This window comes from Oryctolagus cuniculus, chromosome 18, assembly GCF_051225735.1.
Source record: "Oryctolagus cuniculus isolate XC-2025 breed Fujian yellow rabbit chromosome 18, ASM5122573v1, whole genome shotgun sequence".
In the NCBI taxonomy this organism is placed as follows: Eukaryota; Metazoa; Chordata; class Mammalia; order Lagomorpha; family Leporidae; genus Oryctolagus; species Oryctolagus cuniculus.
In genome coordinates, this window is record NC_142884.1 from 49,340,218 (window position 1) to 49,362,158 (window position 21,941).

Below are 21,941 nucleotides of genomic sequence, written 5' to 3' on the forward strand. Positions count from 1 at the left end.
AAGAAATTTAAGGCCCAGACCGTCACCTTGTTCTGTGACTCATAGTAACATTAAGGAACTGTTACATTTCCATTTCTATTCAACTTCTATTCAAGACTTCCACACGGCAATTGCAGAAGATATCTGTGTTGAGCAGTCAGGCCATGGTGCAGAAAACTAAATGGTAGTGGCACAAGAGAAAATGATGCCCCTTGGCCGGCGCCACGGCTCACTAGGCTAATCCTCCACCTGCGGCACCGGCACCCCGGGTTCTAGTCCCAGCTGGGGCGCCGGATTCTGTCCCGCTTGCTCCTCTTCCAGGCCAGCTCTCTGCTGTGGCCCGGGAGTGCAGTGGAGAATGGCTCAAGTGCTTGGGCCCTGCACCCGCATGGGAGACCAGGAGAAGCACCTGGCTCCTGGCTTCGGATTGGCGTAGCTCTGGCCGTAGCAGCCATTTGGGGGTGAACCAACGGAGGGGAGACCTGTCTCTCTGTCTCTCTCTCTCTCACTAACTCTTCCTGTCAAAAAAAAAAAAAAAAAAAAAAGGAAAGAAAAGAAAATGATGTCCCTTGAAACACTGCCTTTTCTGAAACTGCTGGGCAGTGCAATGTAGCTATTGATTGTAGTGATTGCGCTGGCGTATACAGTTGTCAAAACACAGCAAACTGTGCTCTTGAAATGGATGCATTCAGTTGAATGTAAGTGGTAATAAAGCTGATGAAAGAAAAGATTAAAAATATTCTATTATGGGCTGGCATCCAGGCAGAAACCGAAGTCAGGCGACCTTTCTTGTCTCCAAAGCAAACCCTGCACCTGGGGGAATCCTGAGAGCCTTGGAAGTGAGGTGAAGCCACGACTCGGCTTGGCTCCTGCCCTGCAGTTAGGGCGGGGGATACGGTGAACATGACCCTTCACATTCTGGCTCATGGCTGCTTTGAGAGGCTGATATGCTTGGAAAAGCCGCCCACCACTGAGAGACTTCGCAGCCCAGCCATGGGCTCCCTGCGAGGAATGCTCACCGCTGCGTTCCAGAGTGAGGATTCTGTGGGCCCAGAGTGCTGCATGCAGGCATTTGGGTTTTGGGTTTCTGAGTGCCTGTGTGGGTGCTGGGCACTCTGAATCCCATGCTGCTGCACACAGACAGCAGCCCTGGCTGGAAGGGCCTCTCGGGGACTGGAGTGGAGATCCTTAGTCACAGCGGAAGAGCGCACTCGGTGACGCCAGCTGTCGTGTGTCAGTCTGTCCAGGACTGCAGTGGCATTGTTGGTGTTGGTTCATGGTTTAGCTGGGAAGGTATCACTTGAAGATGTGGCTGCCGAGATGATCCTACAGCCTGCGCGGATGATGCAGTACCTGTTTATAGTTCTCTCCCTCCCTCCCTCCCTGTCTCCATCCTTATTTTCCCTTTCTCCTCTTCTCCCCCTCTCCTTTCCTTAGCTCTCTCTGTTCTCTCTTGCTTCGGTCTGCCCAGGCTCTCTGCCTTATGCCTCCCTCCCTCCCTTCTCTTTCTTGAGCTGTCTGTCCACATTTTCATCCTCCTGGTGTTCCTGTCTAGGTGAGCAGTTCACGTGTAGAGAAGGCTGTGTCCCAAGCCCTTCCCGTCTGCTGCCCGGGTGAGGTGCCTCCTTAGTGTGTTCCCGCTGCTTACGTTTCCTTTCCACTGGCTTCCAAGTGTGGGGTCTTCTGGGGCCGGGATCCCAGGTTTGCCTCATTGCTCCTGGCTTTACTGCAGATTGAGCCTGGAAGAATTTTGCTGTGATCATGCCTTTCCCTCCCATTTCCTACATGCACAGCGTCGCTTGGTGACCCTTTAGGACCCTCAAGGACCCTCTGGTATTGGCCCTGTGACAGGACCCTCACTAATGCTTCAGGCCCAGTGCAGATGAAAGTCCTGGGTCCTGCCTCCCCGAGGGGCTACCATCAACGCAGGAACCCACCCTGGGTGCCATGGGGCCACTCTAAATGCCTTCAGTGATAAATGTTTGTATTTATTGTGCAACAGAAAATGCATTCTCATTATATTGCCTTCTGAATCGAAAACAGGTGGGCCACTTGCTCGCTGTTCCGTCTCAGCGGGAGGCTTTCTCCCGGCAGGCTCCGTGCATAGGGCCCAGCTGCACCCGAGCCTCGCCCTGGGGTGTGATGACCAGTAGCTCCTCCAGACTGACGCCTCCCATCCTTCCGCAGAACAACGACGGTAGCATCGACTTCCGCGAGTATGTGATCGGCCTGGCTGTCTTGTGCAACCCTGCCAACACGGAGGAGATCATCCAGGTGGCATTCAAGGTACTGGCAGCCCCACGCAAGCATCTCGGGTTGACTCTGAAGCGCGTTATTCGGAAACCAGTGAATCTCTCAGACAAGTCTATAGATCTGCTGTGACAGATACAGGGGCGTAATTCGATCAAAGCTGTTGCTACTGAGAAAGAAAAAAACACACACATCCATTTAAGCAAAAAGTCTTTGAAAGAGGCCTGGTTAACAGATCGAAGAGCAGCGATTTTGGCAAATGAACTTAAAACGGTATTTCTTTTTAGCTTTCCCAATTTGAAGCCACATAGCATGGTTGATTAAAACAAGCAGCACCTGTCACTGTTCCTCCTGCCCCACTATCTGGAAAGTTCTAACTATCCTTGTTTTCTCATTCTGTGTGCCAGTATTTCGAGGGGTATTTTCCTGGGGGAAGTTGTTTTGTCCCCGTAGTGTTAGGTGAACACCACCACAAATGTCCCGAGCTTCCGCCCTGGGACTCTCCCTGCAGTGTTACACTTTCAAGGGCCTCAAAAGTTCATGGAAAAATGGAATTAAAAGACGACACACATTTCCTTGACCTTTTTGAAGTTCTCTCCTGCATTTTCAGAGCAACCCAGGATCCAGGTTGGGAGCAAATGAGTCCACTCCACGCACACAGGTGCAAAAGGAGAGGGAGAATGCATTTCCCACAGGGAGTTTTCAGTTCTGAGTGGGAAAGTGCTTCGGCTCATTTTTAAATACGATGCGCCCTAGGGATTCTGTGCCTGCATGAGCAGCTCCCAAGAAGAACCGAGTCTTTTTTTTTTTTTTTGGACAGGCAGAGTGGACAATGAGAAAGAGAGAGAGACAGAGAGAAAGGTCTTCCTTTGCCATTGGTTCACTCTCCAATGGCTACTGCGGCTGGCGCACCGCGCTGATCTGAAGCCAGAAGCCAGGTGCTTCTCCTGGTCTCCCATGTGGGTGCAGGGCCCAAGCACTTGGGCCATCCTCCACTGCACTCCAGGGCCACAGCAGAGAGCTGGCCTGGAAGAGGGGCAACCGGGACAGAATCCGGCGCCCCAACCAGGACTAGAACCCGGTGTGCTGGTGCCGCAGGCGGAGGATTAGCCTAGTGAGCCTCGGCGCCGGCCTAACACCGAGTCTTGATCTCCCTGCTTGTCTTGCTCTGCTGTGCATCTGATTTCTGTCGAGTGCCAAGTCTCCTGCCCCATCCACCCCGAGAGCCAAGGATCTTCTCTGTTTCCCTCTCCCACCGTCCTCTTCCCGACTCTCTGGAGAAGGTTATCCCACTGTGACCCCAGCACGTGCTTTCCCCTCTGTTATTACAAAGACTCTTCCCCCAATGTCCTTTCTCATGTCTTAGCGGTCCCCACGGACAGCCCCAGGAATTCTCACGTGTTCCATCCCTATAAAAGGGTGCCTTTCTTATTTCTGATTGCTGTAAACTGAGTTAACTGCTGGGCCTAGAAAGAACCCAAGTGGTTGATGCTTAGCAGATGGTCACAAGGCAAGGTCAGAAGTTTTACCAAAGCTGAAAACTTGCAGCTTTCATAGACTCACTCATCATAAAACCAAAAATTACACACATAGCTAACTCATTCCAATCCAGATACTTCTGTTGCTGCTTTGGGATCCTATGTGTAATTACAAGCTTACTTGGAGAAACGCTCACTTTGGGTTTACCAATGAAAGACCTGATAGAAAATTTCTCCCTTAATCACAGTAATTGCTGTTTTTAGAGAAATCCTGAGATTTTTATCTGGCCTAGACCTTGGTCTGGGGATGGAAGAGGGAAGGAAGGAGGACTTAAGCCTATAATTAGCTCTGTTTTTGGTAAGGCAAGGGCCAGGCTTCATATTAGCTATTTTTTACCCCTCCTTTCAGGTGTTTTACGTTTTAAATATTTTTCCATACTTTTGTTTTTCATTTAACAGAGGCCTTTTACACATAGCATCCTTTTCAGAGCCTTTTATCTGGGTAGCACTTCCTCTTCCTTTTTTTTTTTTTTTTTTTTTAATTTGACAGGTAGAGATATAGACAGTGAGAGAGAGAGAGACAGAGAGAAAGGTCTTCCTTCCATTGGTTCACCCCTGAAATGGCCGCTACGGCTGGTGCACTGCGCCATCCGAAGCCAGGAGCTTCCTCCTGGTCTCCCATGCAGGTGCAGGGGCCCAAGCACTTGGGCCATCCTCCACTGCCTTCCCAGGCCACAGCAGAGATCTGGACTGGAAGAGGAGCAACCGGGACTAGAACCCAGTGCCCATATGGGATGCCGGCGCCACAGGCAGAGGATTAACCCAGTGAGCCCCAGCGCCGGCCCAGGACTTCCTCTTTTATCTCATTTCTGCCTTTTAGAGGTGGACTATTAGAGTTGAGAGCCATAGGGCCAACTCTGGTCAACTGACAGCAAAGTGGAATTGGTTGTAAGGCTGGGCGGGAGGCTCAAGGGGAGACTAGGACCCCAGGCAGCTCCAGGGGGCCTGGCTGCAGGAGCTGCCCTGTATTTCCCCTTGGGCCCCGCAGTTGAGAAAACTCTGACTGTGTTCACAATTCAGCTGCCAGGGTCAGTCCACACGTCCTGGGCCATGCACTTGATGGGGAAGGCAGGGTGTTTTGATCGAGGGTCCCGCGTTGTTCTGTGCAGTGAGGAGATACCATCCCCCAGAGGAGAGGGGGTGTTGCACTTTGTGCCAGAGCCCAGATGGTGAGGTTTTCCTCTGAACCGGGAGCTCTGTAAGCAGGGGACTGTTGGAGTGATGAGGAAGTGGGGGAGACTGGGGAGTCTGGTGAGAGGGGTGATGTGGGGCAGGCGGCTGTGGCAAAGGAGAGGAGATGAAAGCCTGCAGGATGGACCAGGCGGAAGGAGCTCATACAGAAGTGAGAGCCACCAAAGCCCCAGACGCAGCCCTGAAGGTGTGACGGGGCCCTGGCTGCCACTGTCGGAAGTCCGAGGCACATACAGAGGCCGGGCCTGTGCTGTCAGCTGGCTTCCGGCTGCCTGGGGCTGTTTACCGAGGTCGTCAAGACCCAGCACACCGTTTTCCTTCTTGTCGCCCTGCTCTGGCATTTCATTCCTTGCCCGTTATCACCTTCAGAATCTCCTTGTCTTTCCTGAAAACCCTCCCTCGGTTTCCAAGATGCATGCTATTTTTTCCTGCGGCTCCTGTCTTCTGCCGGTTCCTTGCTCCTGTCCTGTCCCACTCTCGCTGTTCCCAGGGCTTCGCCTTCCTTGGTACATTCTTTACTGATGAGCTCAAAGACATGCACAGCTTCCATTCTTACCAGCCTCTTATCTCGGGCCCCACCAGCCTCCCAAACGGATACCTGAATCCCTTCCTGCTGGCACCTGTCACTCAGATTAACCCATCCAAGTCCAGGTCATGATCTCATTCTGTTTTCCCATTCTTGGTTAACATGCCCGGCTTTCCCCCACTCGTCCAAGCTAGAGAACCCCAGTCTCTTGGCTTCCTCCTTTCCATCACTTTGTTTCCTCTTATGTAAGTCCTGTCTTCGCTTGCTTATAAATTCTGCAACTTTTTGTCCTTCCTGCTTCTCTACTCCAGACTCTCAACTGATTTTCCTGCCTTTCATCTTATCAGCCTCCTCCCCCAAACCTCCTCCTCAACACTGCTTCAGAGGATTCCCTGACTTCATGTATGATCACGCTACCCCCCACATTATCTTACAGGACTAAGTGAGGCATTGTATGAGAGACTTTAAGGAGTCCGTGGTGTATATGACGGAAAAACTATGCATGGATGTTAAAAAGTTCCTATGCCAAAATAAGCTGTTTTTTTAAAATACGTGAAACTAGACACTCCCTAGGGGAAGAAGAAAGAACATCTTTTATTACTCTTATCCTTTTTAATTTGAAAGGCAGAGGGAGAGAGAAAGAGGGAGAGAGAGACAGCACTCCCATCTGCTGGTTTATGCCCCAAATACAACAGCCAGGGCCAAGAGTGGACTGGGGCTGGGCTGGGACTGAAGCCAGGAGCCAGGAACACAGCCCAGGTCTCTCCCATGGGTGGCAGGAATCCAGTTACTTAAGCCAGCACTGCTGCCCGCTATGGTCTGTATTGGCTGGGAGCTAAAGTCAGGAACTGAACCTAAGCACCCAGGTGTGGGAAGCCGGCATCTTACTTATTAAGCTAAGTGCCCAGCCCGGAGCTTATTTTTCATTCCATTTTTCATGAGTTTTCTGAGATACCCTTGTGTCTCTCCCATGGTCTGATATCTGCTTATCCCTTACTGTCCTAACTTGAACCCAGGCAATCACCTGCCACTCCTTGTATATTCTGAGAACATAGCTTCACGTTCCACCACCCAACTCAAATGTCAGCTTCTCTGACCTCGCTGGGTAGGATTCCTCACTCTGCCCTCATGTCCCTGCGAAATTACTATGTTAAAGCCCCTGTTTTATTTTATTTTAATTTTTATTTAAGTTACATAAGGTTATATAAGTCTGTATACATAAGGTCATATATACAGACTTGGAACACAGTGGCACTTCCTCCCCTCCCTCCTGTCCATGCTCCAAACCTTCCTCCCCCTCCCTCTTGCTTTCCCACTCCTAACTTTTACAAAATCTGTTTTCAGTATACTTAATGATCGCATAGTTGCCCCTGAAGAATCTTAAGTCCACCTTCTCAGCTATTGTATTTTTTAACCTTGTATTTAATGAATATAAATTTCATGAGTATATCTTTAGGAATATAGTTATTCTTCCCACCATACTCACCCTCCCACCTCCACACCCTCCCCACCTCCTCCTCCCTCTCCCATTCTCAGTCCCACTCTCCATTAAGACTCGTTTTCAATTAACTTTGTACACAGAAGACCAACTCTATACTAAGTAAAGATTACAACTGTTGGCACACCTGCACACACAAAGTATAAAAACTGTTTGAGAGCAAGTTTTACAGTTAAATTTCTCAATACAACTCATTTAGGACAGAAGTTCTGCATGGGAAGTAAGTGCACAGTGACTCCTGCTGTTAATTTAACTATTAGCACTCTTATGTATGACGTCAGTGATCACCCGAGGTTCTTGACATGAACTGCCCAGGCAATGGAAGTGTTTTGAGTCCACAGTCTCTGTCAGTTTTTAGGCAAGGCCATAAGCAAAGTGGAAGTTCTCTCCTCCCTTCAGAGAAAAGTACACCCTTCTTTGATGGCCTCTTCTTGCTACTGGAGTCTCACGGAGATCCTTCATGTAGGATTTTTTTTTCTCCACAGTATCCTGGCTTTCCATACCTGAAATGTTCCCATGGGCTCTTCAGCCAGACCAGAATGCCTTAATGGCTGATTCAGAGGTCAGAGTGCTTTTAAAGGATTGTCATTCTATGAGTCTGCTGTGTGGACTGCTTCCCATGTTGGATCATTGTCTCCTTTTTAATTCTTTTTTTTTTTTTTTTTTTTTTTTTTTTTTTTTTTTTTTTTGACAGACAGAGTGGATAGTGAGAGAGAGACAGAGAGAAAGGTCTTCCTTTTGCCATTGTTTCACCCTCCAATGGCCGCCACGGCTGGCGCGCCACGGCAGGCACACCGCGCTGATCTGAAGACAGGAGCCAGGTGCTTCTCCTGGTCTCCCATGGGGTACAGGGCCCAAGGACTTGGGCCATCCTCCACTGCCTTCCCGGGCCACAGCAGAGAGCTGGCCTGGAAAGGGGCAACTGGGAAAGAATCCGGCACCCCGACCGGGACTAGAACCCAGTGTGCCGGCGCTGCTAGGCGGAGGATTAGCCTATTGAGCCACGGCGCCGGCTTAATTCTATCTATTATTATTACCAGACACTTGATCTTATTTATATGATCCCTTTAACACTTAATCCTATATACATGATCACTTTAACACTTAAGGTGGCATTTTTACTGCCCAGCTGAATGGAATTGGGGTCCCCTGGTAAGTTTTTAAACTTTACACTTAGTAGTAAGTCCATAGAAACATATGCAGAATTATGCGATTTTACAATTATAAACTTCCTCCTCCCTCTCTTATTCCCACTCTTATTTTTAACCAAGATCTATTTTTCATTTGACTTTATACAATATGATTAATTCTATGTTAGGTAAAGAGTTCAACGAATGGTATCAAGAAAGAAATAATAATAATAATAATAAAACTGTTCCTCATCAGAGAGGACAAGGGCTGTTCAAGTCATTGCTTTTCAAAATGTCAATTTCACTTTTACATGTTTCCTTTTAGGTGCTCTGTTAGTTATTACAGATCAGGGATAACATATGGCATTTGTCCCTTTGGGACTGAAAGCCCCTGTTTTAATTATGTCTCTTTCCATCACTAAAATTTCAGTGTGGTAAGAGTAGCAGAAACCAAAATTTCTTTAACTGTATATCCCCAGCCTCAGGCATAGCAAATGTTTGAATTATTGGGGCCAGTGCTGTGGGTTAGTGGGCTAAGCCTCTGCTTGCTGCACCAGCATCCCATATGGGCGCCTGTTTGTGTCTTCTTCTGATCCAGCTCTCTGCTATGGATTGGGATAGCAGTAAAAGATGGCCCAAGTCCTTGGGACCCTGCACCCACATGGGAGACCCAGAAGAAGCTCCTGGCTCTTGACTTCAGGTTGGCCCAGCTCTGGCCATTGCGGCCATTTGGGGAATGAACCAGCAGATGGAAGATTACGCGCGCGCTCTCTCTCTGTGTGTGTGTGTGTGTGTCTGTCTGTCTGTCTGTCTCTCCCTCTCTCTGTCAATAACTCTACCTCTCAAATAAATAAATAAATAAAATCTTAAACAAATTCGAATTATTAAAGAGTTTTTTTTTCCCCTAAGAATATCCCGGACCATTGTTGCCCCAAGGAGGCTAATTATACGTGTGTTTTATCCAACAGCTCTTTGATGTTGATGAAGATGGCTACATAACAGAGGAAGAATTTTCCACCATTCTCCAGGCTTCTCTTGGAGTGCCTGACCTGGATGTTTCTGGTCTCTTCAAGGAAATTGCCCATGGAGATTCTATTTCCTATGGTGAGTAGGCAACTTGACCTTGAATCAGTCTAAAAGGAATGTGGCTTGACTCTCCTAGAAAATAGTTATTTTCCTTGACTAATTACATTAAAAATAGAAGTAGTGTAAATGAGCCTAATAACAGTAGTGTAATAGTACTAGTACATGAAGCCAATATGAAGGACTTATTTGCTGGGTACTCTTCTGAACATGTTAACGATATTAACTCATTTATTCTGCACAACAAACCTATTTAATCAATGTTCTTAATTATTATTATTTTTCTGAGATACAGAGAACTTAAATAACTTCCTAAGACCATCCAGCTAAATAATATCAGAGTCAGGTTCAAATGCAAGACAGTTGGGCTGAGAGGCTGTACCTCAGTGCCTCTCATGTCTGCTGGTCCCTCTGTGAGGGCCTTTTTCTTCCTGTTCTCCATGTAGCCAGGCACATCTGAGCAGGTGGAACAAGCCGGGTTGTAGCACCAATTGAGAAACATGAACCAAGGTCCCCACAGTAATAGCTGCTAGCCCATCTATTAATGTGTACTGTTAGTGGCCTATGTTAGTGTCCACACTCATGGTCTCCTGCCATCTTGGTAGCAAGCCCTGTGTGATAGGGACAACCATGGATGGAGCCCTCCTGCAGAGTGGCAGGGCCTCCCAGCTGTGATCGTCCTCTCTCCTCATAGCTGGAACCCACACAGTAAAGCAGTATTGCACAGTACTGCAGGCTGGCAGATTGGTGTCCCTGTGTTTCATGGAGCAGCCATTAGAAACACATCTCCGTGGAGAGGCCTAGGTAATTGTTCCCTGCCATAGTTTTGATGTGGTCCTAGACATCAGGCTGGCTTATCTTCCCCAGTCTTTCCCCCAGGCTGGAGAGGGCTTCCTCTTTAATTACTTTTTCCTTATGGTGTTCAAAGTGTTTGAGTGTGTTGACTTTCCTGGGACAGAGAAAGTAGATCACATATTTCTCTTACTCTATGTTTTTAATTACTATAGTCTTGGCTGCCTTCTATTCTGTCTTAGATAATTGAGTGCCTAAGGCCCTCATCTATTGAGTTTATCTTTGAAAAAAATAAATAGAAAGGATCAAATGGGGAACTACGCATGTATATACTGGGATCAAACTTGCAGGTCTTGAACCCATGTGCACTAATTCTTCTCTAACCATTTCCTTTCATAAGTGAGACTTCTGTTACTCTGAACTATCACATTTTGAAAAACTACTTATAACAACCGTTTTAATGGAAACTAGTGCTAAAAATGATTGGTAGGTGGCCATAATCTCACCTGTTAACGTAAGTAATTTTTAGTGATCCCTGCTTTGTTTTTGAGCTCAATCCTTTTCTTTATAGCACAGGCTGTCTCCCCTTCCTCAATGTTGTAACCTTCGCTTTATTTTTTTGCAGGAATGTTGAAGTGTAATTGCATTTTAAAAACATGCTCTGACATGTGTCACGACTATGACTGTTTACATTGTTTAAATGCGATCCTTAAGTTGTTCTCTTTCTTGGTTTTTCATTAGCAAATGTAATGCCCCAATTCCACTTCTAGTCAATTCACGGCACTTCTGGAAACAAGGTCCTCTCTGATTCCACTGACATCCCCACAGAGGGTCACGATCTTCTGGAGCAAGTGCACGTGCTGGCATCGAAGTTCTTGGCCTCAGTGGATCAGCTCTATGCTCCTGGCTCTTTTTTTTTTTTTTTTTTTGCAGGCAGAGTGGACAGTGAGAGAGAGAGAGACAGAGAGAAAGGTCTTCCTTTTGCCGTTGGTTCACCCTCCAATGGCTGCTGCGGCCGGCGCACTGCGCTGATCCGATGGCAGGAGCCAGGTACTTATCCTGGTCTCCCATGGGGTGCAGGGCCCAAGCACTTGGGCCATCCTCCACTGCACTCCCTGGCTACAGCAGAGAGCTGGCCTGGAAGAGGGGCAACCAGGACAGAATCCGGCGCCCCGACCGGGACTAGAACCCGGTGTGCCGGCGCTGCTAGGCGGAGGATTAGCCTAGTGAGCCGCGGCGCCGGCCGCTCCTGGCTCTTAGAAGTCCCTTACACATGCTGTGTCCCCATCCTTAAAATAGTCATGGTTGAAAGGAGTGATTCAGGCTCAATCCTGACTAGGTCATCACTAAGACCTGTGTTTATTTGCCAGAGTTGTTGGTTTGGGTAATGTTCTGTGAAGCAGACTGTTGGTTATGCAGGATTGTTTTAAAAGTACAGATATGAATGGGCATTTGGCCTAGTAGTTAAAATGGCCACACCCCATATTGGAGTGCCTGGGTCTGAATCCTGGCTCTGCCCCCAACTTTAGGTTCCTGTTAATGCACACTCTGGGAGGCAGCAAATGATAGATCAGGTACTTGGGTCCCTGCCACCCACACCACCCACATGGGAGACCCGAATTGAGTTCTAGGCTCCTGGCTTCAGCCTGGCCCAGTCCTGACTGTTGTAGGCATTGGGGAGTGAACCAGCAAATAAAATCTCTCTCTCTCTCTCTCTGACTTTCAAAGAAATGAAAATAAATAAATAAAAGGAAGAAAACCACTATAGGTAAAAAGAAGTCCTCTATCCAGAGCTCTTGTGACCTGATTGCTGGATATTGTACACTTTCCTGGCTGTTGCTGATTGTAGGTCAGGTCTCGGCTTTTCCAGGCTGCGTTTCCCCATAGGCTTAAAAGCCAGTAATAGAAAGTCCTGGGTAATAGAATTTTCTTTTACACCATTTTTAGTTACTGAAGAACAACAATACATAAACACACAGCACAGTGCAGTTTGATGAAATGAGCACCTATGTAATTATCCTTGAGGTCAGGGAAGAGAGCTTTTCAGAAGCCCAAAGAGCCCTGCGTGGCCCTTCCCAGCTGGGACCCCTTCCTCGCTCTCAGAGGAGGGGGAGCCTTCAGCAGGATCTCTGGCACAGTGAGTTAAGCCACTGCAGCCCACGTCAGAGTGCCTGGTGTACGTCCTGGTTACCACACTGCCCACCTACTTTCAGCTAATGCACTGCAGAGGCATCTGGCTTCGGCCTGGCCCAGCCCCCGCTGCAGCCGGCATTTGAGGACTGAAGCTTTCCCATCTCCCTTCTCCTCCCCTTCCTTCTCCCTCTCTGTCAGTAGACCTTCCAAAGAAAGACATGCACCTGTTAGAAAAATCAAAATGAAGAGGAATCACTGCCTGGCATTGCTTTACATTCCACCACAAGATTATATACCTTTAAATATTGTATTTTGGTGTGTCTAAGCTTTTGAACTTACATGACGTGTTCTTTTGTATCTAGATTTTTCACTCACCATTATGACTTTAAGATTCATTCACATGATTGCCAAATGGCTTTCTTCATTTTCATTGCTATACAGCATTATGTCCACGAATGTGCTACAATTTATTTAATTCACTTCTATTGGTGATACACTTCGGAGTTCCTTTTTTTTTTTTACTAATTATGAATAATGTTGCCATGAACGTTCTCATACATGTCTTATAGAACACCACATGCACAGATTTCGCTAGGATAACTAGCTCGAAATAGAATTAATAAGCCATAAAATATACATCTCTTCAAGTGAATTAAATAATGGGAAAGCTGTCTTCTAAAGTGCTGTACAATTTATAGACTCACCAGCAATGTTTGTGAGTTGATTTACAGAATTTTGCAATAATTATATTATTATTACTTTTTAAAGATTTATTTTTTATTTATGTGAAAGACAGAGTTACGGGGAGAGAGAGAATCTTCTGTCTGCTGGTTCACTCCCCAAATGGCCACAACAGCTGGAGCTGGACTGATCCAAAGCCAGGAGCCAGTCCATACCCAGGCACCAGGAGCTTCTTCCAGGTCTTCCACGTACATGGGTGCAGGGTCCCAAGCACTTGGGCCATCCTCTGCTTTTCCAGGTGCATTAGCAGGGAGCTAGAATGGAATGGAGCAGCCGGGACTTGAACTGGTGCCCATATGGGATACTGGTGCCACAGGCGGTGGCTTTACCCACTAAGCCACTGACTGCTCTGATCCCACAATAATTGTATTAAGCTTATTTGTTTATGTACATTATGCCGAAAGAAGATTCACCTCAATTTTTTTTTCTGCCTTTCTAGAGGAGTTTAAAAGTTTTGCCCTGAAGCACCCAGAATATGCTAAGATATTTACCACATACCTGGACCTCCAGACGTGCCATGTGTTCTCCTTACCCAAAGAAGCCCAGACAGCTCCCTCCATGGCAAGTAATAGAGTCAGCCCTGAAGACCGCGCGGAGAGTGCCTCGGACAAGAAGGAGGACTGAACGCAGCTCAGTCCCCAGGAGGGGAGCTGTCCTGGCTGTCCCCGGGCGCTGTGCAGGACTCACTGGTGGTGTTTTTAATGTGCTTACTGGGTAGTGATGGGTAAAATGGAAAAGCTTTTTTATATAAAAACCATAGACTTTCTTACCAAAGATACCTTTATATTAATGTGCATAAATCCAGTCATATTCCCTTTCTTTGGTATTACATTGTGCTTTACTGATGAACATACTAGTGATAACTGCTGGATGTTTTTATGGGTTTGCAAGTTTAATTTGCATATCCAAAAGAATACAAGGGTCTTAGTATTGGTGAGCATTAATCAATACTCGAAAGGATTTAAAAATATATACATGCTTCTTTACCTACTGTCCTAGAAACAATGATATTCTGTTATTTCCAGTGCCTCCCCATTCTAGAAGTACGAATGAAGAGTTGAGGAGGGTTGTGGAACTTTTACACCTTTACTTCACAGTTGCACTTGCCCATGTAAATTTCAATGTCTTGGGTCCCTGAATCTGGGAAGAGAGAGCTCTGTTAATCAGCTGGGACTTCTTAAGAACTCCTGTCGCCATTAGCATGTACCTCTAGCGTGGATTCCTTTAACCACCCGCTGGGGCAATCATGTCCTTTCCATGATCTAAAGTTTTAGAATTTTGATTTAAGGACAACAGCTGTGGCCGGAGGCTAAATGGGAATTGCCTTATTGAAGGTAACACTGATTGCCTAATGAGAAAATGAATTGTTTGCCACCGAGTTGAATCTAATTTGAGTTACATGGCTCAGAAGGTAGCGCTTGCCCAATAAGTGAATCAGATTTGTTCTATTTATATAATAGTCGAATTAATATATTTTACCATTCAGGTGGAGGTTTTATTCTGTTAAGTGTCCTCTCTAATTTTAGAGATTGTCTGAAGGATCTGCATGGAAAATACAAAAGGTTGTAAAATATCACCGAAAGCTAAGACCGCAAATAACCCGCCTTATTCATATAAAACCAAGCTTTATGCCCAGTGAGTCACAACAGCAACATTTTCCCTTTAGGTCAAGCAATAATTTCCCTGAAGTGCCATTTTTATTGAATCTCACACATTCAAGTTATTAATATCATTCATATTTGAGATTTTGGACAGAGAACCGATTGGTTCATGTAATGTACCAAAAAGAAAAAAAAAAAAAGTTGGTTCACATTCTGAATTCAGACTGAAACCAAACTGTTTTGGCTGTGTTTCTCAGTGTATTTATTGATGATCCCCCATGAGTTAGGGTTTTAAAGTTGACAAGTCTCATGAGAGGTGTTAGAATTTATATTTTGTCCAAAGTCATGACTCCCAGTTAGTCTTACGCAGTAAGCACTCTTGTTTTCTCATTGAATAGGTGCATGTGCGTTTGGATAATTGAACACCAGAGAAGTTCATCTCTAAGTTAATGTAGTTAGTGGCTGTTTTATATATCTACAAGCTATTTAGGTAAAGGGTAAAATGAGCTAAAACAGGAACTTCAGTAACTCGGACAGCATATCTTTATTACACTGTCTACCATGTGTGGTGAATGTATGTGAAACTCAGGTACCTTGACTTATTTTTAATCACAGAAAACCCACATATTAATCCTGTTAATCATGAGAGAGTAGCATTGCAAATTAAAGGCTCTCTATGAGACTGTTGAAAATGATCCCATTGTTTTCCTGTTGTAAAATAATATTTTATATTCTGTAATTCCACTTCTGTAAATGTAGGATTCCTATTTTATGTTTATGTTACCAAATAAACAAACTTGCTACATAAAATTCTTGGCAATTAAAAAATTCCTGTTTTGCCATTCAGTCTCAGATATAATCTACCTTTTTAATATCATGGCGTGAGTAAAAGTTTGCATATTTATGAACATGATTCATCATTTTTTGTTTGCATTTTAGCTTTATGAAATGTCAGACATGATTTGACTCTAATGAAAAACTCAGATTTTAACCAAAATAGCCATAATTATTATTCTTAAAGGATTTAACTCTGGACTGGTTTCAAAAATCATGATCATTAATATTAACTATAGACTAGGTCTCTGCTTACATAGCCCGCTAGCAAAGATCTCTTTCAAAGATTTTATCCTTTTAAGATTTAAAGTAAGGAATCCAATTTCATTAAATCAGTTAAAAGCAATGTGTTTTTATATAATGATTTTGGAAAAGAGTTACTCTTTTTTTTTAAAAAAAATATTTTTTTGAAAGGCAAAGTTACAGAGAAACAGAGGCATACACACACAGAGAGACAGAGAGAGACAGAGAGACCTTCCATCTGCTGGTTCACTCCCCAAATGGCCCCAAATGGTGAGGGCTTGGCCAGGCCAAACCAGAGGCCAGAAACACCATCTGGGTCTCCCTCAGGGGTAGTAGGGACCCGAGTGCTTGGGCCATCTTCCACTGATTCCCCAGATGCATTAGCAGGGAGCTGCATTGGAAGTGGAACAACCAAGATTTGAACCGGCATCCATGTGGGTTACCAGCACTGCAGGCAGTGGCTTTTACCCACTATGCCACACTGCTGGCCCTAAGGGTTACTCTTTGAAGTGAGAAATACTAGGTCCTAAAACCTATAAGCCATACAAATTTCCATCAAAGCAGAAGGATACCGACATGATGAGTGTGTGTTGAATTCTCTATGGGAAGACTGAGTGACAGCCTCTGATGGGGCTTTAAAGGAGACTGCCTTCCAGGGAGAAGACACATGGTGTGCTCTCGGTAGGAGGCACAACAGTCAAGCTATGTGGGCCCCAGACTCAGGAGTGTTCCAAATACTTGAGAGTATTCCAAACACTTGAGAGTATTCCAAACGCAAGGTGGCCAATTGAAGGCAACCAGTGGTTGCTCCAGTGCAGAGGCACTGCCTGTGTTGGAACAGATGGACTGTATTTCACAGTCACTAGAGGATCGAAAGATACTAACAAAGGGGCTGGCGCTGTGGTGTACTGGGCTAAGTCTCTGCCCGCGGCACCGGCATCCTATATGGGCGCCTGTATCCTGTATGGGCACTGGTTTTTGTCCTGTCTGCTCCACTTCCGATCCAGCTCTCTGCTATGGCCTGGGAAAGCAGTGGAAGGCGGCTCAAGTGCTTGGGGCCCTGCACCTACGTAGGAGACCCTGATAAAGCTCATGGCTCCTCGTTTCAGATTGGCCCAGCTCTGGCCATTGTGGCCGTCTGGGGAGTGAACCAGCACATGGAAGATCTCTCTTTCTCTCTCTGTCTCTGCCTCTTTCTGTTAACTCTGCCTCTCAAAAAAACAAAGGAAATATTAAAAAAAAAAAAAAAAAGAAAGATACTAATAAAGAGCCATTCCCCAAGAAAGCAGGCATACATGATCTTGGTTGGATTGTTTTCCCTTTTCTGCTTACTTGGGTGAAACTTCCAGTTGACCAGTTAAATTGTAATATCAGAGGAATAAGTAAGTGCTAAGTGATGGCTTGAGAGAGGCAAAGGCCCTCACAGAGTTCTTGATACACAGCCAATCTTCTTATCCCAAACTTTGGTAAATAACCTGGTAATAACCCCACTTAAGGTAACTCTGGTTTCTGTATAACCATTATTCTCAGGAAACTTTCCAAGTGTCTGTGTAAGGATTACTGAGGTTCTAACAAATTGTCTCCATTGCATTTTGACACTTAGCTTGCAGTTTTTAATAGCGTGTTAACTTTATCATTTCCTTATCATTATTATAAAAGAATCTATGCATGCAAAAGAACATAAAAAGTAGAGAAGAGAGCAAACAAAAGAAAATCATGTTTACTTCTGCCATCCCAAATCAGCTGTCATTACCTTTTTGTAGGTATTATTTTTGAAATAACAGTGTGCTTGTACATGTACTTTTGTATCCTAATTTTTCACTTTAATGTCTTCCAATATACATTATTATTATATTATATTATCATATATTATATAATACTTGAGATATACTTGAGTATAGTATAATATTATAATTATATTATTACATTATATGTTATATATTACATTCTGTCATGAGTGGAAATTTTTAAAAATGTACCTAAAACATGCTATGTGTAGTCATCCTTCTAATATTGTACATAAGAGCTTATTTTCATTTTGGGACTCTTTTTTTTTAAAGATTTATTTATTTATTTGAAAGAGTTACACAGAGGATGAGAAGCAGAGAGAGAGAGAGGTCTTTCTGTTTCACTCCCCAGTTGGCCGCAATGGCCGGAGCTGCTGTGATAGGAAGCCAGGAGCTTCCACAGGGTCTCCCATGCAGGTGCAGGGGCCCAAGGACTTGGGCCATCTACTGCTTTCCCAGGCCATGGCAGAGAACTGGATCAGAAGTGTAACATCTGGGACTTGAACCAGTGCCCATATGGGATGCTGGCACTATAGGTGGCAGCTTTACCCGCTACACCATAGCACCAGCCCCCATTTTGGGACTCTTAAAAACATCCAACTCAGGCCGGCGCCACGGCTCACTAGGCTAATCCTCCGCCTTGCGGCGCCGGCACACCGGGTTCTAGTCCCGGCCGGGGCACTGGATTCTGTCCCAGTTGCCCCTCTTCCAGGCCAGCTCTCTGCTGTGGCCAGGGAGTACAGTGGAGGATGGCCCAAGTATTTGGGCCCTGCACACCATGGGAAACCAGGATAAGTACCTGGCTCCTGCCATTGGATCAGCGCGGTGCGCCGGCCGCAGCACACCTGCCACGGCGGCCATTGGAGGGTGAACCAATGGCAAAAAAGGAAGACCTTTCTCTCTGTTTCTCTCTCTCACTGTCCTGTCAAAAAAAAAAAAAATATCCAACTCAATACTCTGTAGTACTTCATGGTTAGGAATAGTTTGCTAAAAGACTTATTTATACTTTCTGAGTTTCAGGTTAAAAACTCCTTAAAGACTATATACATATTAAATTTGTTTTTAACTAATTTTATTACAGAAAAAAATTGATACCCTAGATTATATAGAATATGGTAATTTTAACTTCATGTAGTGGTTAACAGGTTCATGTCATTTAAACGTAAATAGATTTCAACGTTTAAAAATACTTACTTTTCCCTTTGTAAAAGTAATGAGTTTATTATTAGAATAAGCAACAATCATAAAAATCCCTGCCTATTTAGAGTGCTTATAGTATCAGGCATTGGTGCTAAGTGATTTGCAGGCATCGACTTGACCACTCAATGAAACACACCTATTTTTGTCCCTAATTTAACTGAACAAAAGGTAGGGCTGTCCTAAAGTCAGTCATGAAATATCAAAGTTTAGAATTAAACCAAATTGTGTCTAATTCCAAAAAGCCCAGACTTTTAATCATTTATATAACTGCCCTGTGTTTTCCTGCTTGTGGGTTCTAGAGATCACGTTTTGACTTGATGCTTGACGTGCGACAGAGACACAGGTGCTTCAGGAAAGCTCTGAGTTGACTGAGGTGGGGAGGCTGGGCGAGCCACAGTCCAGTGAAGGTGACACGCCTGGTGGCCAGCGGTAGGCTGGCTGAAGGCACGGAAACCTTCCCCTCTCCTTAACCAGAGGGTCTGAAAAGCAACAGTGAGATGAACTTCCGATGCGTTTTTCTTCTGTGGCTAGTGACGGACAATGAACTCTACTTCTCGTGGGTCCCTCTGCTGCGGTGGCCTTTCAGCCGCATCTCGTCTCAGATAAGCAAACGAGTGTATTCAATAAGGTAGATTTTGAGGAAACTGCGGGCCGAGTCAGAATTGAAATCCGTCCGACCATGCTTCCGGCTATTATGGAATGGCTCATTTGCTCCTCTCCCTTTCTGGTAATTCCCTTGCCTGACAGGAAGCATGGTGATCAAATCAGAAGCCAGATATCACTTCTGCAATTGGATTTTTTCAAAGGCCACCCATTGCAATTGGGATAAAATCAAAACTATTCAAGATGGCCGACAGAGTGCTGCGTGCTGGGGCTCCCGCGGGTCTGGACCTGGCCCGTGCACAGCCCGCCCGGCGCGGAGCCCCAGCATCGCAGCTTGCTCCTCCTCACACTCACCGAAGCCCGGTCCAGCCTCGGAGTCCTCGCACTGCCTTCCCTGCGCTAGAAATTTTTACCCCGTGCTTTTCACTGGACTTTCTCTTCTTCATTCAGACTTGTTAAAAAACACCTTCATGGAGATAGAATTCACATACGTACAGTTCACTCACTTCCAGTGTCGCAGAGTTGGATAAGCAGCACCACAGTCTAATTTTATTTTATTTTTATATATTTTTTGACAGGCAGAGTGGACAGTGAGAGAGATAGAGAGAAAGGTCTTCCTTTTTTGCCGTTGGTTCACCCTCCAATGGCTGCTGCGGCCGGCGCATCGCGCTGATCCGATGGCAGGAGCCAGGTACTTCTCCTGGTCTCCCATGGGGTGCAGGGCCCAAGCACTTGGGCCATCTTCCACTGCACTCCCTGGCCACAGCAGAGAGCTGGCCTGGAAGAGGGGCAACTGGGACAGAATCCAGTGCCCCGACCGGGACTAGAACCCGGTGTGCCGGCACCGCAAGGCAGAGGATTAGCCTAGTGAGCCGCAGCGCCAGCCACACAGTCTAATTTTAGAACATTTTCAGTTTCCTTCAGATGTTAAATCAACTGTCACATCAACAAACAGAAATTCCCATCCCCAAGCAGAAAGTCCCACTGTGTTTCTACAGACGCTCTCAATGCACTCCCCGCCTTGCCGTTGCACTTAAACTTAGCTGACGTTTGCTGCTTGCTCCTATATTTGTTGTTGTTCCTAGTGTTGTGTTCCCAACACAAAATGAGCACTCAGTAGTTGATGAGTGCGTGGATAACGATAACATTATCTTTTGCTGATCATGCCTTCTCTCATGTAAGACTAGAAATAATCTTTATAGCAAACTGCAAAACCTGGAATCCTGATCCCTAAACCTCATCCACAAGCCCAGACTCAGAGAATTTCTATGTGTTATCACTCATGCAGAGTTATATAACCGGCGAACAGTAGGGCTGCAATTCAAACCCAAGGCTATCGGGCTCCAAATAAGGGAACTTTATTAGGCCGGTGTAACTTGAACCCGTAAAATAACCAAAGAATTATATGACAGACGTAAAGTTCCAGAATCATGGCAACTGGATCAGCTGAGAACCCTCTGACCACAAAACCCCCAGAATGCTGAGCACAGAATCAAAAACGCATTTTGAAAAGCACGGATGAGCGGCGAGGGACTGAGGGAGCTCACCAATGGCCAAGAGTGAAAAGCGAGCGGCACAGCTGGACTGTGGGGGCGTCCGTCACGCCTGTCCATCTCGGCGACGAAGAGGCAGCTAGGGGAGACGGGAGACGGGGCTTTTGTATAAAGTGGGAGTCCAAACCAGGATCTCAGGGGAGAAAAGGCAGACTTTAGAAGGGCTACACCCTCAGAGTGAACTGGAAAAATCCATCTCTGGCAAAGACAACAAGGAAATTTTTTTTGTCTTCCTTGGATTTTAGGTTGGGTGGGGAAATTTCCCATAATTTCTTTTTTTGTTTCAGTTATTTTAAATGTCTTGCAGTTCGTTTTGTGGCCTGGTGAATGTGTACCCTTGAAGAGGATGTGTAAGGTTCTGTTCATGTATGTTAGTTCCAGTTGGTTAGTAGTGCTATGTAACTCCTCCATACCCTTCCTTATTATTTTTGTTTGTTTTTGGTGAAATAGTGCTATGATTATTGGAAGAGGGATTTTGGCATTCCCAACTGTAAGTGTGTTTGATCAGCTGTCAGTTTGACACTCTGACATTTATACTGCAACCATTTATACTTTTTATACAATCTTGTGGATGGACCCTTGAATCGTTAAAATATTCCTCTTTAGTTTTAGTAACATTCCTTATCCTGTTATTAATGTAGCCACTCAATGCCATTTTCTTATGATTAACATTTCTATGGTTAATCTTTTTGCATCTTTTTCCTTTAAATCTCTGTCTTTCTTTTCTTTCTTTTTTTTAATTTATTTTTGACAGGCAGAGTGGACAGTGAGAAAGAGACCGAGAGAAAGGTCTTCCTTCCGTTGGTTCACCCCCAAATGGCTGCTGTGGCCGGAACTATGCCAATCCAAAGCCAGGAGCCAGGTGCTTCTCCTGGTCTCCCATGCAGGTGCAGGGCCCAAGGACTTGGACCATCCTCCACTGCCTTCCTGGGCCACAGCAGAGAGCTGGACTATGTATCTAAGATGAACATTTGTATGCCATTTGGACATTGATTTTTTTTTTTGGACACTGATTTTTTTATGAGGTGTGAAAGTGTCTTTTAACTAGAACTCCTATTCCTGTTCAATTTACTGTAATGATTGATAGATTTGGTAGGGTTTGAGTCTACCACCTTGAGTTTCATTTTATGTTCCATGTCTGAACTTTTTTCTGAATTTTTTTGATAGACCAATTTCTAAAAATGCTATTTCATATTTTTTAGCTTATTAGCTCTAATATATTTGTTTTTAATGGCTAGTCTAGAGCTTATAATGTTTAT

General features: G+C 45.3%; 1 protein-coding gene and 1 long non-coding RNA gene across 6 annotated transcripts in view; one reads left to right on the top strand and one right to left on the bottom strand.

The window, feature by feature from the left end:
• The window catches only part of LPCAT2 (lysophosphatidylcholine acyltransferase 2), a 79,093-nt gene extending 63,821 nt beyond the window's left edge, over positions 1-15,272 (top strand). For 2 of the 5 annotated variants that reach the window (XM_070061931.2, XM_089319736.1), the window contains exons 12-14: positions 2,023-2,265; positions 9,081-9,216; positions 13,301-15,272. In XM_070061931.2, the coding sequence (XP_069918032.1) occupies positions 2,023-2,265; positions 9,081-9,216; positions 13,301-13,485 (564 nt within the window). In that variant the 3' untranslated portion in view covers positions 13,486-15,272. Of the gene's footprint in view, positions 1-2,022; positions 2,266-9,080; positions 9,217-9,889; positions 10,015-13,300 lie in introns of those variants that run through there. The other 3 variants (XM_002711523.6, XM_089319737.1, XM_089319735.1) reach the window with 3 other exon arrangements.
• Positions 1,947-20,861, bottom strand: LOC138846390 (uncharacterized). The gene is made up of 2 exons (XR_011383868.2): positions 20,677-20,861; positions 1,947-2,398 (listed from the first exon to the last, which is right to left on the bottom strand). It is a non-coding gene; the product is annotated as an uncharacterized LOC138846390 (long non-coding RNA).
• Between the last annotated feature and the right edge of the window lie 1,080 nt (positions 20,862-21,941).